Source organism: Astatotilapia calliptera, chromosome 11 (genome assembly GCF_900246225.1).
Source record: "Astatotilapia calliptera chromosome 11, fAstCal1.2, whole genome shotgun sequence".
In the NCBI taxonomy this organism is placed as follows: domain Eukaryota; kingdom Metazoa; phylum Chordata; class Actinopteri; order Cichliformes; family Cichlidae; genus Astatotilapia; species Astatotilapia calliptera.
This window is the reverse complement of record NC_039312.1, coordinates 15,039,632-15,058,764: the sequence shown is the minus strand read 5'-3', so window position 1 is coordinate 15,058,764 and position 19,133 is coordinate 15,039,632. Positions and strand designations below refer to the sequence as shown.

At 41.1% G+C, this 19,133-nt stretch overlaps 1 protein-coding gene across 1 annotated transcript in view; it reads right to left on the bottom strand.

Moving 5' to 3' along the window:
- Positions 1-591: 591 nt before the first annotated feature.
- Positions 592-19,133, bottom strand: part of me1 (malic enzyme 1, NADP(+)-dependent, cytosolic) — an 82,729-nt gene continuing 64,187 nt past the window's right edge. The window contains exons 6-14 of the mRNA XM_026183894.1: positions 14,475-14,578; positions 4,369-4,478; positions 2,588-2,685; positions 2,170-2,283; positions 1,945-2,050; positions 1,660-1,802; positions 1,385-1,558; positions 1,190-1,288; positions 592-1,099 (exon numbers count right to left, since the gene is read on the bottom strand). Coding sequence (XP_026039679.1) covers positions 932-1,099; positions 1,190-1,288; positions 1,385-1,558; positions 1,660-1,802; positions 1,945-2,050; positions 2,170-2,283; positions 2,588-2,685; positions 4,369-4,478; positions 14,475-14,578 — 1,116 coding nt within the window. The 3' untranslated portion in view covers positions 592-931. The remainder of the gene's footprint in view (positions 1,100-1,189; positions 1,289-1,384; positions 1,559-1,659; positions 1,803-1,944; positions 2,051-2,169; positions 2,284-2,587; positions 2,686-4,368; positions 4,479-14,474; positions 14,579-19,133) is intronic.

Below are 19,133 nucleotides of genomic sequence, written 5' to 3'. Positions count from 1 at the left end.
AAAGATTGTCTCTCAGTTTTTTTGCCCCGGGCGAGACGCTGAACACTGGATGCTGACTGGTCTGGTTGTTTCTTTATTGATTTCAGACTGGGATTGGCAGTGGGCTCACCATGGCCTCTGGTACTGACTGTCTGGCGAGTGATTGATTAATTAATTCATGTAAAATCCTCCTCAATTTAATTCAAAAGGCACCAGAAGGACAGCAAATCACAGCTGGACAATAAAATATTTGGATTGAATTTGGCTCTCTTTGATACATGTGTTCCTCTTTTTTTCTGCGTGACACAGTTTGTGAATGCATTTCTTTGTTTGAATTTGCTATTAACAAATATGCGCCAAACGGGTTTTCAGCTCAAATTACATTACTAAAAACATACATAGAGAAAGGTGATTCAAAAGCCAAGATATGTTTAAGCTCCCTGTTCCACTGCAATGACATAAGGTGGCCCCTAGAGGGAGGCAGAGCACCATATCGTTCAGTGGCAGGACCTTTTACACAGCGATTCTCTACAAAACTCAGTGAAGGTTTTATTCAAAGTCTCTGTCCATCTTTGCCCTTTTGTCAGTACAAATGTGATCACTGAACATGGAAAATATTAATCAAACAATGTTTATTTGAGAAAGAATTTTTTGATTTCCACTGGTACAGTCATAATGCAACATCATGTTACAGACTTTCCTCAGATTATTGTGAAAAGATGCCTTTGGTACAACACTTCATGACTGCTTTGTCTTCCAGTACTTTTTTAAAAAATTCCAGCGCTTTTCAATATTTATGTGTTGTCGTCACTTATTTCACAGTAACGCATATCAATAAGAAAATTCTAAACAGAGCTTCTCTCATATCCCAACATCACATCTTGATGATGACAGTGCACATCAGTAGTCACCATGCCTTCCCAGGGTTTGCCTGGTCTCTATATCCAGTGCATTAAAGTTTGCATGACTGCACACTCATGCTGTCCTCAGGCCAGCGGTACGAGTCAACAACAAAGTCATCATAGTCACAGCTGTAGGACAGCGAGCGTATATAGGCTCCTTTGTCGGACGGTTCAGGGCGAAGTGTGGCCATGTTGTGCTTGTAGGCAAACTCCATGATCTGTAACACATAGGTTTTCATTGTTTCATATAACTGCACCCAGATATGACAAGATGTATCTCCTGCACTGTGTGCATCTGCTGAGCTCACCTTGACTGCCAGTTTGAAAGAGACATCCCTGATGGTGCTGAGAGGAGGATACAGTCTTCCCTCTGCTAGGTGCTCCTCAGTCACCAGCTGAGCAAGAGCCTGTTTCAAAGCAAAGAAAGAGCAGGTACTAACAGAGAGCACAACAAATTGAAAAGGATGCATATAGACTATAGACTGTGTGAGTGAATGTTTCACCTCTGCTGCAATGAGGAATATTTCCTCAGTAATGTGCGGCAATGAGCAGGCAGTGACGCCCAAGCCCACACCAGGGAAGATGTAGGCATTGTTTCCCTGACCTGGGTAGAAGGTCCTCCCATCAGGCAGTGTCACAGGATCAAATGGACTACCACTGGCAAAAATGCCACGCCCCTGCATCACAGAAAAGTATTTATAAAGTATTTACAATGCCTGTTTTCATTAGGGATGATCCTTCAAATTGGACACGCATTGGGATGCACAGTCTTCAGCACCTCTGTGAATGTATAGCACTGTTCAGCAGTACATTCAGCTTTGCTGGTCGGGTTGCTGAGGGCAAAGATGATGGGGCGTTCATTGAACGAGGCCATGTCCCTGATGATCTGCTCAGAGAAGGCTCCAGCAACAGCTGCCACACCTGGGACAGTAATGTGCTGTTTATTCCATTTGGCAACTTTTAGTTGTTTTAGTCTTCATTTTCAGCATATTCAAAATGACCTCACATTCTCACTGTAGTCTACAAATGCATTGGTGACAGATAACATCATACAATGTTTTACCTATGATAGCTGTAGGTTTCAGTTCCCGCACCACATCCTCCAGTTTCTTCATCTGTGGGTGCTCATGTGCGAAACTCTCTTTCTCATGAGTCAGGTGGTCCCGACCCTAAGAATGAAAATTAAAGGTATTCAGTTATTAGTAGAAACGTCAGAGAACAGAAAAAAAAATGGGTCTGAGTTAAATATGCATGTTTATAACAGATGTTTGCAGGTTAAGTAAGGTACCTTGACAATGAGACCTTTAGAATCAACCATCCAGATCTTTCTCATGCACTCCTCTTTGGAGAGCCCCTCCTTCACCATGGCCATGGTGATCAGTTCAGCAATCCCCATCGCTGCCTGTGAGCAGACAGAAAGGATAACAGTAGGATGGTGGGAGCTGATTGGCAGATTTAGTTTCACATGACTAATCCTGCCATAAAATCGCATCAACCTCACAAAAGAATATTAAACCGTAATGTCTTCTTTGTGTTAGAAAGTGCTGCTAACTGTGGTGAAGAGGATTGAGAACAGTTTGATTAATGGTAATGAAATCACTGTACTGTTCACTAGTCAGAGTGCTGGTGCTCTCTTTTTACAGCAGAATTAGGTATGTTCTGTCAGCATTAACAAGTCTCTTCTTCAGAATGAATTTTGCACTCACCTCTCCTGCTCCTTGGAACACGACGGTATGGTCACTCATTTTGCTTTTGGTGATGCGAAGGGCGGCCAGTAGTCCTGCTACTGCTACTGCAGCAGTACCTGCAGATTAAGACAGAGGAACTTTAGTGCTTGGAGATAATGCAGCTTCACAGGATTTTTTTTTTTACCAGTTTTACATTCTGTGTGATAGAAACATGATTCCATAACCAAGCGGGACACATGGGATAAGAGACTTTGTATGCGAGCCTGTCACATGATCACGTCATGTGTCATCCAATCTTAGCTGAATGATAACTAAAGTATGAGCTATTGCAGGACACCAAAGTGGTATAGAGCCCAGATATTGAGAGGTGAGGTGTGCATTTAACTTTCTGGGGACACTGCATCATTTTGACTGCAAAGCCAAGCAAGTGACAAGACTCTCAACATAAGTCAGCAGAGGCATGTATGAGGGTAGACTGCTAACCTGAGTCTGCTGCTCAGAGGCCAGGAGAACTCTGCTTTGAGAGACATTTTTAAATAGAATCTAATAACTATTTTTGAGATTTTCTGACTCATTCTTATCAGGACTCAGCTTATCTTAAAGACCTCATAGTAACATATCACCCCATAAAGCACTCCTCTCCCAGACTGCGGGCTTACTTGTGGTTCTTGGGTATTTGAAAGTAGAATGGGAGGCAGAGGCTTCAGCTTTCAGGCCCCTCTTCTGTGGAACCAGATCCCAGTTTGGATTTGAGACACAGACACCCTCTCTACTTTTCAGCTTAGGCTTAAAACTTTGCTTTTAAGCCTAAGCTTCTAGTTAGCGCTGGATCGGGCGACCCTGAACCCAAGCGTAGTCACATTTCTATAGGCCTAGGCTGACGCTTAGTTCTACTTTACTAACCTCTTTTCACTCTATTGTATTTATACATCACTCTGCATTTAATTATTAGTTATTATTAATCTCTGGGTCGGTTTGACAGCGTGTCTTTTGTTATGTCCCTCTCTCCTCATCCCCAACTGGTAGCAGCAGATGGCAGCCCCTCCCTGAGCCTGGTTCTGCTGGTGGTTTCTTCATGTTAAAAAGGAGTTTTTCCTTCCCACTGTCACAAGTGCTTGCTCATAAAGGGCCATCTGATTGTTGGGGTTCTCTGTATTATTGTGTATTGTATTGTATACTGGGTTTTTACACCTTGAGGCAACTGCTGTTGTGATTCTGCACTATAGAAAAAAGATACAATTGAATTGAAATGTAACTGAATTTTTTTAACAACACCTTACAGAATCCAAAGAGGCTGTAAGTAGAGCAGAATGTGAGCAGATATTCCAGGAGCAAACTTCAGTGCTGACTGATTATTGTTACTGCTTGTTTTTATTCCTATTGACTTAATTTTTTTTTTTTACTGTATTCAGTATAAAACCTGAAGTTAAAGTAGGAGTTTACTATCCTTATAAAGTCTGACTGTTTTTCATGTGCAATTAGCTGCCCTCAGTGATGTAAAAGTAGAGACTGTGACTCTGCAGTAACATTCCCTTTAGCAGTAGAAATGTACCTACAGCTAAAAAAAAAAGCTGCCCACTTTTTACATAGCAGGAAAGCTGTCATTAACTTAAGTGTTTTTTAGTCTTCTTAGGGCTGGTTATTAAGGATGCTAATGAAAAAGTCACAGGGAAAACTTTTGGAAAGTTAAAAAATACAAGAGCTGAAGGGCAGTTTGGTTTTGACATCTGGTGTTTTTCCTCAGCTTTTTATCAGCTGTACTGACAACTGGTTTATCCATCCTTGTGTGCGTGTGTTACCTTGGATGTCATCGTTGAATGTGCAGTACTTGTTGCGGTACTTGCTCAATAGGCGGAAAGCGTTCACATTGGCAAAATCTTCAAACTGAATCAGGCAGTCCATTCCATACCTGTGAACACAAGAGCCGCATTACATCAGGCTGAGCCAAAACGGAGGATGAAAAGGAGCAGGGGAAGGAGAGTCGCTATCTTAACATCTCAAATTCAGCCCACACGTGTACAAAGAGCATTTTTTTCACTCCAGAGGGAGGTGCTCGGCAACAGCACTGCTGGCTTTTTGGTGCAAAAAGTTAACAACTGATTGAAGGTCTCAGCTTACAGAAGAGCACTGCTTTGTAAAATGTACAACAGCTGGTCACAATGAGCTTCAGTGAGAGAGGTCAAACATCCAATAAAAGTCACAAAAAAGGTGAGATCGGAGCAAAAGAACACCGAGCAGTGTTGGGCTCGGACCGCCTATCACATGCAATCAACACAGGAGCCGGAGCTTATGAGCTCCTACAAAAAACTTTAAACAACCAACCAAACATCAGCCCAGCATTTCACATCTGTAAACAAGATAAAGCAGCCAAATGAAAGTTTCCATGTCTTTCAGGGATTTCCTGATTTTTGGAGAGCAGAAAAAGGTTTGCAGATGTAGGAGAAGGAAAGCTTGGCCTGGTGTTTGTTATCAGCATACTCGAGCTTGTTTTCTTTTTTTAAAGTGTTACCCGTCTTTGACACTTTGGATTATTTTTATGTTAATTTTTTATTTCTGCTTATATTTCATTATTGCTATGTTATTTGAGTTCTGATCCTCTTTAGTTTTCTAGGGTTTTTGTACCAGTTTAATTAGTATTTAAATTCTTGGTTTCCATTAAGCATCAGTTCCTAACCCAACCATGAGGGGCTACAAGCCAGTGTACTCCTACAGCAGTATTGAGCCCAGGCCTGTAACAATGTGGAGGTTTGCATCAGGATGGGCATCTACTAGAGCTGGGCGATATGAGATTTTTTCATATCACGATATGTTTTTTTCATTTCAGGCGATAACGATATCTATCACGATATGAGCCAAATAACTATATTTGTAAGATTTAAATGTGCTGTTGCTCACAAGTAAAATGTGAAATAATCAGCAGCTTGTTTTTATTTAAATATTTATTTCCCATAATAAGTTCAACAGGGTAGATGTACTTAAGGAACATGAGACTTTTTCAGATAAATAAAGGCAAATATTGCAAACTACACACAAGGCAGCCGCTAAAGCGTTTAAGTTTCAAAATAGAACAAACGAAACAGACTAAATTGTCAATTCCACTTAGAAACAAAATATTAATTCTAAAAATAAATCTTAGTTTGTTTTACAGAAAAACAGACAAAACTGACTAACTTTTGTCAATATCAAATAAACTGAGAACTAAAAGGAAATTCTCAATCTCTCCTTGTTGTATAGCTGAGCTTTTCAAACAGTTTTAACAGTTACTTTAGTCTGACAAAAGCCGAATGACGAATTAGCGCTTCCAGTCAGAGACTGAGGCTACGTCCACACGTACACGGGTATTTTTGAAAACGGAGATTTTCCGTTTTCGTTTTAAAAAATAATCCCGTCCACACATAAAGGCAGAAATGAAGGAAAACGCTGCTATGAACATGCCAAAGCAGCAGGTGGCGCTAGATTCCTAACCGTGCCGAAATGTTGGCCAATCAGAAGTCTAGAAGCCTCGGTGGGAAAAAGTAAACAAAGCTGGGGCATAGAAGCAGAACCGAGTCGTATGTGTGGACAGACAGTAACTGTGTGTATATGTAAGCATTTAAACACTGCAGAGAGTAGAATTAACAGTAACAGTATTGTAGAAATTCATTTCACCGAAACAATAACGTGGCGCACAGTGTGACGCATGCACCAGTTTATTGTATTTCCAGACTTGTTTTCGGCACAATTTACAGTGCACGCTACTCTGTTTTTGTCAGACTTGAAATAGCCGAAATACCTTCACACTACGGAGCTTCTATGGCTCTTCCGTTTGACAATCTCTCCGGCATTGGAACCATCATCTGTTTTCTCTTCGGTCACGCTCGGTTGATTTTTCTAGTCGGCACACTCATTTCCTCCATTACCCGCTGGCTGCTTCCCAAACAAACACACGTGCGGCTTGGCACTTGTGCTGTACGTAACAAGTCACGCTACGTGACGCTGCGGCTGTGATTGGTTCGGCTCTGCGCTACTTAATTTGGATTGGCTGACTTTTTTTTTTTTTTTTTTTTTTGAGGACAAGAGCGGCGAGGTCTATCGCGATAGCGTAATTTCTCTATCGAGTAAAAGTTATATCGCGATACATATCGTTATCGTTCTATCGCCCAGCTCTAGCATCTACCCTAAAATCTTTACTAAAGCAGACATACAGATCATGAAGAATAAGATTTCCATACACTGGTTAACAATGAACACCACCGGTTCTGTTGACTAGCGGACAAGCCGCTTTGGTGACCCCTAAAGGGAGCAGCCAAAAGAAGAAGAAGTATTACGTTCAATTTCTTATTCTGAGTTTCCTCTGTGTTTATCACTTAGTAAACTGGGTGAATGATGCTGCATTCAAAGCTGAACTTTATTGACAGCTCTAGATGGTCCAGCTAGTGCTAAAAAGTCCATCTATGCTGAAATTTCAAGGATATAGCTCTGTAGTCAAGAATCACGAACTTCTCTAATTTTGTAAGAAACAGCTGTCACAATGGCTCTTAATCCTTTCTTTTTTAAGCATTTTATGTAAAATACAGTCTTTAAATAATTTACACCAAATTATACTCTCTTAAAAAAGCAAAAAAAAAAGCACATCTCTCATCCAAAAAACTTCAGACTCCTTGGGCTCAAATGCAACAAGCCCACCAACTTTGAGTTACATCGCATGAATCGATGTCATAAAAGTGAAAAAACAAGAAACCACACACCTGCCTAAACACAGATTCCTGAATTTTTAAATGAGATGGCACTCTTACCTAAGCACACAGTGTAAATAGCTGTGTTTTTATTTGCTCCCAGACATTCGCTTTGCCCCGTTCTTCTGTGAGGAAGAAGACTAAAACAGATACAGATGTATACAGTCGCAGGTAGAGAGCTGAGAGCTTTGCCATTCTATTTTATTTTGTAATGGTGTTTTAATGAAGACAGCTGGAATCTATAGTAATGATTGTGAAGCAGTAGCACATGAAGCTAGTAGCTGCTATCCATGAATGTCCACTAGCTCCAAACATGCAGCTTTTTCTCTTTGAAGAAAAGCCTTGCACTAAGTAACGTTACAAGTAAGACCCTGCAGCAGACTTTGAAACTCTCACATTAACAAAAGATGTGTGAGATTACTGCATCAAAGTGCTTTAAGTTATGCGACTCTCTAAGAGTATTCAAGAACAGCAGAGAATTGCTTGTGCTCTAAGTCAGTTTCAAGACCATAGGAACATTAGGAAAGGGTGAGCTTGTCCGAAACCCGTATGAAAAGCAGAGCTCATGTTTCAGCAACTGAGTGATGGAGGAAATTGGGGACAGGCCAAGCAAACAGAGCGAGTCTCTTCTAACACCTGCAGCCCTGTCAGTGAACTGAGCAGAGAGAGAGGCCAGACATTTTAAAATCCAAGTTCCTCACTTTCTTTTTTCTCTCCCTTTTCAGTCATTTCATAAAACTCCCATCTCGGACCACAAAGGTGTGAGATTGTCTGCGCTGTTACGCAGACGTCTCACTAAAGCTGTTTCCCACTTGTTCCAGTGGCTGCTAAACTGCTTAGATTTGGAGGACGGCGGAGGATGGAGCTGAGCGGAAGCGAGGCTGTAAAAGAACGCATGAGAAGCAACCTGAGTTCAGCTGTAATAAAACCTGATGTCCTTGTGAGAGAGTGCCATTCCTTGGTCAGTGTTAATCCTCGCTGCAGCCACCAATGTCTTGTGTAGAGACTGACAGTGTAGCTGACTTACTGCCAAGACTACAGCAGTGCTGAAGAGAGAAATGTGTTTTCTATAAAGCAGTGAGCAGCATTAAAGCACTGAGAGCCTGTGCAAAGAGGAGGGATAATGAGGCCAAGAAGGCAGCTATAAACTTTTCATTGTGTTTGGGCTTCAGGAAAAAGGAGACAGGCGACGGGCGAGGATAGATGTGGCCTTGCCCAATCGCCAGCACAGCGCCCTCTGGTACGGTTTGGTGTAACTCTCTGCCGGAGAGGTCACACCAGTTCACGTAGAGCAGAGGGAGCGTAGTCCTCTGTGAGGGGATAATAGTGCTCACTCAATGCAACTATTCTCAGCAAAACCGTCAAAGCGCTGACAGATCTGGATTCAAGATCTGAATTCAAGACAGGTCTTTTGAGAGATATTTCAGAATGACTAAGCTGGAAACACACGCATATTTATGTGCATTCACTGACCATAAACTACAGACTGACTCTCTGTGGTTGTGGCAGAAAGAAACGAGCATCTTCCTGCTCCAATAAAGATAGGGGAAGTGTTTCTGACAGCATATATTTGTGTGCCTTGCTTAAAACACAGCTCACATTGGAGGCCGTTTGTGAAAATCTGTTTTTTTTTCTTGATGACCTGCTGAAACCTGACAATGTACTGCTTTTCCAACTGAATTGAAAAAGTGAGGAAAAAAACTGGACAAAGAAGCAGGATTTGCTTTTATGTCTGCTTTAAAGTATCAAGGGCAGAAACCTAACCAAGCCCAGGCCCACCCAAAAGATGAAAAAACATTCGCCATACTCCTGACTGTGCTGTGAAAAATGCATTAATCTCTGAGCACAACTGGGGAGAGGTGCACAGGCTGTGCTAACGCAGAATGAGCCGTAATTGTACAAAAACAAAATGCAGACGTTTAAACAGAAGGTTCCACTGTGGATCCTGTGCCATCGGTTGTTACGGGTTGGCAGCAATTAAATTAATCAGTCATTCAAGTCCACTTTAAACTTAAGTAACACCATCAATGAAACAGTCAGTGGGCATCAGCACTGGAACAAAGAGCCGTAAAAAGAAACAGGAGAGTAGTAAATGCTGAGAACAAGGAGTGAAAAAGCTGGTATTTGAGGGCAACTCACATGTTGTTTTAATTAATGTGTACTTTTTTAAACACTTAAAGGGCTGTGCCTGGGTAACAACACAGAAAAAAGGGTCAATGTAACGTTGATAATATCTCAGTGTCATTTAGTTTTACAGTTATTTGTATGAAGTATAATTATGAATCCTACTAATATACTGTAAAATAATTTATATGTTTCTTGCATTTACTATTGCTTTAAAGTTCAGCTTTGAAATGCTGAAATGTAGTGCGTAAGAACCTTACAATTCAAAATGAAGAACAGGACTTGCTGGGAGGTTTTGCGACTTGATGCTCATCTACATTAAATAAAACAGTGACTTTTTTTTTCTCTGGATAGGGGTGAAAGGTCACGTTTGGTCTTGGAGCCTTGCATTGTCAACAGCGGTGTCTGTTCACAGAGTTTCTGAGTACCAGAAAGGGCCTCGTGGGAAAGCCCTCAAAATGGGACAGAGGGTAGGAAAAATCAAACAGCTGTTTAAGAATGTAAAACAAGACAGTGAAAAGTGTCAATTCTCCTATGGCTGAAACCAAAGACTGTATACAAAAGATGGACTTTAACACCATGAACCAGAACAGTAGCTAACAGCAACTTGTGGCACATAGTCATTGTTTAGTCTGGTATAGAGTTTCATATGAAAGTTACTGTTTTATTTAAACCAATACATCATTTTCAACTGTAAGACTAAGCAAAGGACAGTCATCAGCCCTCAAATTTTATATACCATCCTTATCCTACACCACTGGTTGTCTCTTTTATTCCTTGATTATGCTCTTAGAGGTTTCTGATGCTGACTGAGAAAACTGGTTTTCAAAGCTTATTTGAAGATTCTGCTATATTAGTGCTAGCTTTTAGTGTAAGCCAATCATTCATCCTCCAATTCAACAATATAAATGATCATGTGAAAGCAGGTGTTTTAGTCAATTTAAATGTATAAAAACAGGAAACAACCACACAGGCAGTAAAGCCTACAGCCCAAGCTTTCCTTTCATGGGACAGGAATCTGAGCTAGTGGATTAGAAAAAAATAGGTCCTATTTTTACTTAAAACCTCCTTTTCCCTGTGATTTGTGACAAAATGTTGTCAGAAAAAGAAAAGGAAAGACTCTCAGGCTCATTGTTTTCAGATTTTATAGTCTCTTGGCACTTACTGCGAAAGCAGTCTAATATATTGAGAGTAAGTGCTTACGACAATAATATTAATGTTTGACAGTATATAAAAAAAGAGAGACAAGAGCCGACAGACGCATTCCCATGTGGCGAATCACTCAGACGTTTGGTGTTATGTCTGTATTTCTGAGGAGTTAACGAGTGACCCAGCTCCCACAGGAAATGTGATCTGGCTTCATCTGAGACTTAATGAAACTTGACTCTCCACTAAGAGGAAGTAGGTGGAAGTCATTTATGCTCGCACTGGTCGAGGAGGGGGAGACTGAAATCAGAGGAGAAGATTTGAACTTCTTTTGGTGCATTCATGATGGCTGCAAGAGCCAAGGTGGACCTCAGCAAAGAAGGTCACGGACAACGGTGCTCTGTCCAAACACAGCTGTCGAACCAGTGTACATACACGTGTGTTTGTGTACACACACACGGCTGTCTGCTCCCTCCGTCCCTACAGGGGTTTGTGGCTGAGGCCTTAATAAATTCCCAGCCCCTTCTCACTCTCCAGAGAGCAAGCATCTCTCAGCACACATTATTTCCTCAAATCCCTGAGCCGTCATTAAAAAAAAGGCACATTCTGCATTCTTTCTCTTTTCCTCTGTTGGTCCTTTTATCCATATATACATCCATCAGTCTGTCTGGCTGTTCCTTAGTCTCTCATTTCAAAAATTTTAATACATTTGATTGCACTTCTATAGTTTTTGCATGCTAGTCAGAATTATCCATGAAATACCCTTAAGTCTATTTCTGTAAAATATAGCACAGCCCTTCCTATGAAATGAACAACACTATATAGTATGTCAGAGAGTACTTTGGCCTCCAAGGGTCTTTTAATGAAATTTATTCACCTAGGGTGTTTTTGATTTCTCCTCTTTCAGCTCTCTGCATGGTTTCTTCATACAGGAGTCTCCAGGTAGGGCCCTAAAACTTTTTTGGGCACACCTTGCAGGTCTCCAAATCGAGCTCAAATACTTTTGGCCTATCCATTGTCTTTCTCCCCCTCCTACGATCCATGCCTTCTGGTTATTAGTCTGTTTTTACTTTCCATAAACTGACTTTTATCTGATTATTGTCACCCTAACTGAAACAATCAAAGGAAAATTGTTTTCCCCATTTGCAATAATTTATGCTTGGCTGTATGGCTCTGTTCTGGGATCTCCTCTCACTCTAAGCATATGTGAAAAACATCAGGTAAGGACAGCGGCAGCAAGAACAGCGTCAGTGACAACACAAAGCAGATGTGGATGTGTGTGCATTGCATTGAATCATATCTGTTATTAACCTCTGTCTCTCTTCCACAGCATGTCTTTTATCCTGTCTTCCTTCTCTCACCCCAACCAATCACAGCAGATGGCCCCACCCCTCCCCGAGCCTGGTTCTGCCGGAGGTTTCTTCCTGTTAAAAGGGAGTGTTTCCTTCCCACTGTCGCCAAAGTGCTTGCTCATAGGGGGTCATATGATTGTTGGGTTTTTCTCTGTATCTATGAAGCACCTTGAGGCGACTTTTGTTGTGATTTGGCGCTATATAAATAAAATTGAATTGAATTGAGTATTTCAGTCGGCTATCTGTTATATTAATTATACATTATTTAATATAATTCATTATCATCTCAGTGTGTTGGTCCAGTACAGGACTGAATTCTTGAATACAGCTTACTTTAGGCCTTTCCTTTTTGAATTCCTGTGTCTAATACTAAAATGGCACAGATGGCATCTAAATCAAACAATTTCCATTTACTTGTTTATCTCACTGGCTTCATCTGATTTTTATTTATTTATTATTATTTTTGCCCAAATCTATCTTTTAAAGTAATGAACACTTTATTGTGACCTCTCTGGGTTTGGATAACTTTCTCATTCAGACCACTGTGGACAACTGTGATTTCACAATAGACCACAAACTTGCACAAAGGGCAAAGATACTCTTTTGTGTCAACCCCACGTGGCCTTGTGCTGGTGGTCACCACTGGTGATGGGACGCGGCTATGACCCACAGACAGAACAACCTAAAAAGTTGAGATAATTCTTAACAAATCCAACAGAAAAGATGTCTGCCCCAAACTTGGCTCTGTGGGACTAATATTTAAATTGAGATGCACTGTTTTGACACAGTGGAAGAAATCCAGGGTACACCAGAGTATGCAGGTAGCCATCTAAAAGTAACAGCAGTACCTGAATAATCACAGTAGTTCAAAAGCAGCTGACCTTTAAGTAGAAAGCAGAGAAATTTAAATCTGGTAGCCTATGTTTTGGTCTTTTTATGGCCATTTTTAAAATGGTATTCTTTTTTTACTTGAGTCTAAAAAAGTTTAAATCATTTTCCAGCTTTTTAAGGAAAAAACCTGTAGCGCTGCAATGACGGTTGCAATGAAATGAAAGTGGATTTCTAAGTTTGAAGTAAATTATCAAAATGCTGCGCAGAAATGTGAAGTTCAAAGTTTCCGAACCTCGGCAGAGCTGTGGCTTACCCTGTGCTGTGGGTGTGTGCAGCAGCAATGAGATTATGAGATAATTACTTTCATTTCTGCTAGCAGACAAAAGCACCACTGAACCTGATTCTTTTGTGGAGTTGGGAGTCTGGCCTGAAATCAAACAGCGGGTTGCATCACCAACCATTTGCCTTCGAACGAAGAAGTATTTCTGAAACAGCGGATTAAAAAGACTTCTTCTTATTGATGATGAGTCAATCTGGAGTATTTTAGTTCACGTTTAGTTTCTTAGAAAACTAAACATGAATATTACTTAAAAGACTGCAGAGCTGTAATCATTCATTGAATCTCTGAGCCCATAATTATTCATTTTCCGCCAATCTGGCTCCTTTGGGGAAAAAGCATTGCTGTTCCCTGTAGTTGGGAAGCTACCCGGTTATTAGAGTCGTGGCTTGCTGTTGCCAGCTGGAGGAGGCCCAGACCCAGACTTCTCCCTCTGGACTCCAGCCTCCCTGGGTTAGGATGAGGCTCTACCAGCCGTGTGTGTGTGTGTGTGGTTGTAATGGCTCCATGGTACACAGACATGTCTGAGACTCCAGTAAACACAGGAGGTACCAGTCCCAACAAGAAGCAATAGCACGTCCACAATAATTTTAGGTCAGAAAAGCAATAAACTTTAGCTCTGATAATACAAATCAAGTAAGTGACCATATAAGACACTAAATAGTTCAGTGCCTTACTGTGGCTCCAAGTGAAAGAAGCCAAAGCTAACCACTAATAAGGTTTTGCATGTCAACATGACATCACAGATCTCAATTACAAATTCTCTTTGATTGGGAATAACACGACCAGATACTTTCCCTGCACTGGATTACTGGGGTAAACACACAGAAAAGGCACATTCCTCCACAAACCAGAGGTCTCCACCAGTTGTGTGAGCGTCTTTCACATTCTTTGTCACATTCTCCAACCATTTAGTATAAACCAGTTTATGACAAACAACAAAGCTTTCCCTTTATCCTTGAAAGAAAAGAGCTCGATCTTGATTTATTAATAAGAAACAAATGTTTGTGGACAGGTCCAGAATAGTTTCTGCCTACTCAATAGCTAGTCAGCTGGTTTCAGTCATCTGTCTGAAAGAAACATGCCAATAAAATAAAAAGCTTCACTGACTCTCTGATCACTTCTCAATAAGCCAATGCTACCACTCAGCCAGTAAGCAAGAGTTTTGATGAATATTTCTTAGCAACCTAAACTTCAGAAAAGTTCAAAGAAGGTGAATCAATGTGACTCAAATTCCAGACCCCTGAACCCCATGAAATTTGGCTGCATGGTAAAGCATGCACCGACCATGCTAAACTGCTTAACGTTTTCCCTTTAAGAGCGCAGCGCGCTGAAATGGCGATAGCAGGCCCCAAAGAGGAAGTGGGCAAATAATAAATTGAAGGTAAATATGACCATACCTGTCTGATACAGCCTTCATAAATTCATCCAGCAGGTCATCGTAGGCCTGGCCTCGCACTCTCTTATGTCTCAGTCCAATGTAGAGAGGGTCTTTCAGCAGAGCCTGTAAAATCACAGGAAGGAGAGGAAAGGGCAACACATGAGAGAGGAAGGTAAAAATCCTAGGAAGACTGAAGCTATGCAAAATAGCACTCCTAAACTGATACTGCAGAAGCAGAGATATTGCCTATTTTTTTTACCCTATTCTTTGTCAAACTATGCAGTAGTTTTGGGGTTTTTTCTAACTAAAGATTGTAAAGTGAATCCAATTAAAAATTTCCACTTTTCCATCATTTACAATGAAAGATAACAACTGATGGTAGAGACAAATGAAACTAAGAATGTAAACGTGTGACTGCGTGAGCTATAAAAAAAAAACTGTTTTCTAAATGTACAGCAACTAAACAGTCAAAGGGACCCTTCAGGCTGAGGAAATGAAGGATTGACCTTTGACCTTTGAGTGAAGTGATAAAAGCAAGTGTGTGTTTAAGAGACGGGGAGCGAGGGGGACACTGTTGTTTGTTAGGTGAACCAAAATTCCTCACTAGAGTGACAGAGTGCCCACAAAGTCTGCTTTGATGCATCAGGGCATATTTCACCTGAAATCTGACATGGTCAGGGATGGAGGAAACAAATTACAATTGCTCTCATGTCCGTGACAAAGCTGATTTTCGTGTGTGCACACACAAAAATTAATTGGCAGGAAAACCTCTGTAAACACTCTTCAGGAGAATTCATGAGCTCAGTTGCAAGTTTTCAGGTCATGAAGTTCATTTTGTAAATGATCAAGTAAATGTGTAAAGTAGTACTTTTTAAGAACAAACATGACAAAATGTGTTTCGATACAAAATAAGATAAAAAAAAAATTGCTTATTGGGTAACGACTTTTCAGCTTGCAATGTCCTTGTTTTCATGGTCTTGTTTCCCCCATTTGTGAAGTCTATTTCAATACCAAGATGGCGACAGTGAGAAACCGTTTTATCATTAATGGTTTGTTTTTTGTATCTCGTCGTCCAGCAAACGATAGCTATCTAGTTTTGCTTACTTAAGCCTGAGTTACACCCACCACCATTCTGGCTTGATCTACAACCTGCTTCAGATGATAGATAATGATGGGTGAAGAGAACTAAAATTTAAGACATTTGTAATAATAATATCCTGTGATAACAAGTGTTTTCAGAACACAACCTGAAGCACAAATTCAGGTCTTTCATCCTCCAGCATGGTGCACCTGTCACATGCAGTGTCTAATAATACAAAAAACAATTTCTAGCTAAATCTACTCGTGCTGCACTCTATAAACACTGACTTCATTTGTGATGTCCAAATTTGGGGGAACTGCTCCACAGTGCAGTCATGCCTCGCTGGGACAGACGACCTTTACTTATGGAAATGGATAATTAAAGGGTGGCACTACGATCAACGCGGCTTGGAGAAGGGAGAAGCCACCTTTCCATGGCAGGGTCAATAGTCACCATGTCCAAGAACAGCTCAAAAAGCTTATTTAAGACAATATTTATTTGAAGTTGACAAGTCATTTCCTGGCAGTGGTGGCCAAGTTCAACTGTAACCAAAACAAGCAAAACATTTTCATGTGGTCCCACAAGAGTTCTGATATCCCTGATATCCGAGGGAGCAGCAAAAGTTTTTTGTGTCACTCAGTTCATTTAGTAACTGCAAAAAAATCAAACCCCTGCTTTTTAAGGTGAAAGAGAAGAAGTCGTGAGTGATTTTCAAGTGTTCTGACCCCGTTGACACTGTGCTGAACTGTTGACATGAGTTGTCTTTCTGTCCCAGATTATCTGCTGCTGATTGGCTAAGCTGTCCTTTGTGCTGCGCAGGCCCTCTTCTCTCAGAGGGGATTAGTCCTCGTGTATGGCTTTACAGTCTGTGCTTGTGAGACACAGGAGCTCCTATTTCACTCGTTTCCACACTAAAGACTTCAACTTCAAGATAATAATATAGATCTATATTCAAATGACTTGTTGTGCCTAGTTGAGTTTATATACGTGTCGCATACAACATTAAACTTTGAATAAGAGGTGAAACAAAACTGAACATTAACACTGCACATCTTCTACCTGTCTGAGCCAGAAGACACCCAAGCGCTGAAGTCTGATAGCCCACCCAGGACTCGCACAAACAGCATATTGTTCAGGATGACATCACACTCTCATTTCAGCATGAGTCAGACCCAGAAACAGACAGACAGACACAATCAGGGGAGATAACAGGGTGAAGCAGAGAAAAAAAAAATGAGACTACTGGAGAAACTGTTTACTTTCCTTCATGCTGTGTATCTGTTTCTGAAACCCTCTCCCTGCAAGCTCAAGCTGCTTTGTTCGCATCTTCTCTGTGCGAGAAAGCAATAAGAACTGTCCAGATACAGATATTTTATTGCCGGGTCTCACTATAGTTTACACAGCTCACACATGTGCTGCTTAAAAAATAATAGCAAGATAGCTACAAAGCATGCTCATAAACTAGTCCAGTTCTAGTTATTAGGAGGAGCGGGCTCAACACTTCCTCGCAATCCATCCATTATCTTAAACACTTTTTAAGTTCAGGGTCACAGAGGGTGCTGGAGCCTATCCCATCTGTTCTAGGGTAAGGGCAGGGTACACACTCGACTGGTCGCCAAGCTATCATAACAGTCGCTCACACCTACAGCCATTTTAGAATCACCACTTAACTGGGGGAAGTCTTGGGACTGTGAGAAGAAGCTGGAGTACATAGACAAAATGCAAACCTCACACAGAAAGACTCCAGTTTTGATTACAACCAGCACTGCTGTGAGATGTCAGTGCTAACCAGCACACCACCAGGCCAACTAAATCTAACATATAAAGAATAAAAGTGCATTCTAATTCCTGCAGTGACTGCTGTCCTTCAGTCCAAAGAAAGCAACATACAGCTGCAACACATAAATAATGGAGCCATTGTGCTCGCCGTGTCGTGTGCCGAATTTGGCATCACATTCTGTGTTGCGCGCCACAATCTTTGTGCTTCGGCCAATCGTGCACCTCTCGATTTTTGTAAACTGGTACGCTGCGCCGTGGTGAAGACATGAGTTTACAATCGTGTTGCTTCAATGATTTTGCTGTACAGAAGCTCAGAGACATACAGCTATACAGAGGGAGATGTTGGGACAGTTTGAAAACTTGAGAGTTTGTGGAAAAAACATTGCAAAAAAACACTCGAAAAAGTCTTGGCTTCCAGTTCTTAATAATAGGGTTCTTAATATTTGTAGGTTGTTTTACAATCCTTATTTGTGTCGTGGATTATATACAAAAAGCACTCATCTCAGGGATGCTACAGGAAACCTCCACCATACTAGTTGGCTGCTCTAACCTCTGGTCTTTTTTTCACTCACAATTTTTTCACCCACCTAGGGTTTTTAGCTGCCCACCAAAATAGCTAGATTCAGCACCTCTCATAAGGTGAAACTATCAATATAATGTTAGTTAAATTCAGTTTTATTTATAAAGCATTCAAATCACAACAACAGTTGCTTCAAGATGCTTTGTATTGTGGAATACAGTATTAACAAGAAAGTCCAAATATCAGACAGCCCCCTATCCTCATGCACTTGGAGACAGTGGGAAGGAGAAACCTCCAACCGAACCAGGCTCAGCCGTCTGCCATGACCAGTTTGGGGGTGAGGGGACTGAGACAGGACAAAAGACGTACTGTGGAAGAGAGCCAGAGATTAATAATAACTAATGATTAAATAAGTGAAAGGAGATAAGGGAAGAAGAACTACGCCCCACAGTAGTCTAAGCCACTCTGATGTTTGTTATCAAGACAAATATGGAGCTATAGTCAGAGGCTGGTTAGCTTAGCTCAAGCAGAAAAGGTGGAAACAGATTAAAACACCAAATTTACACGCTGGTACGGATTACCATGTAAGGTGTTGGAGTGGTGTGAGTTGACTGTGTTACCTCTGGACAGAGACGTGCTTTGGTTTTGCTAAGCTATGCTAAACAGTAAAGCTGCTGGCCTTACAGTGGCAGCAATCTTTTCATCTAACTCTTGGCATGAAAGAAAATAAGTCAGTGTCACAAAATGTGAACTTTTGGTTTAAAGAAAAAACAGAGGTATGTCTAGCTTGTGGGGGCCTGCATTCTTGACTGTTTGGATGGATGCCTGCCTCTCTCTACCCCTACATCCACTCAAGGACACACATAATCCCATAATAACAGCCATTTTAATAATTAGCTAGTGCTACCACTACCACATAGCCTTCCACCTCCATCTGCTCCCATCATTCCTGCAGAGTGAAGCGAGTTACCAGTGGCAGCAGGCAAGCCTCCCTTCCATATCAAACTGGTCCTGAAGAACCACACATGTACACACTCACATAGCAGTCTATTTATCCTATTACGTCTCATTTATTCTGTCATCTCTTTAGAATAACAGAAAAATGGAAGTCACCCATGGCCAGGCAGACCACAGCAAAAGCTCTTGTACAGCTATGCATAGGTTGAATGAGCAGCAGAAATATATATCTGTATGTTTGTGAGTGTCAGACATGTATAGTAAATCTTATATCTAACACAACATTAAAGGAATGTGCTGACAAAGAAAGACTCTTGAGCTCCTTTTCAAGATTTAAGAAG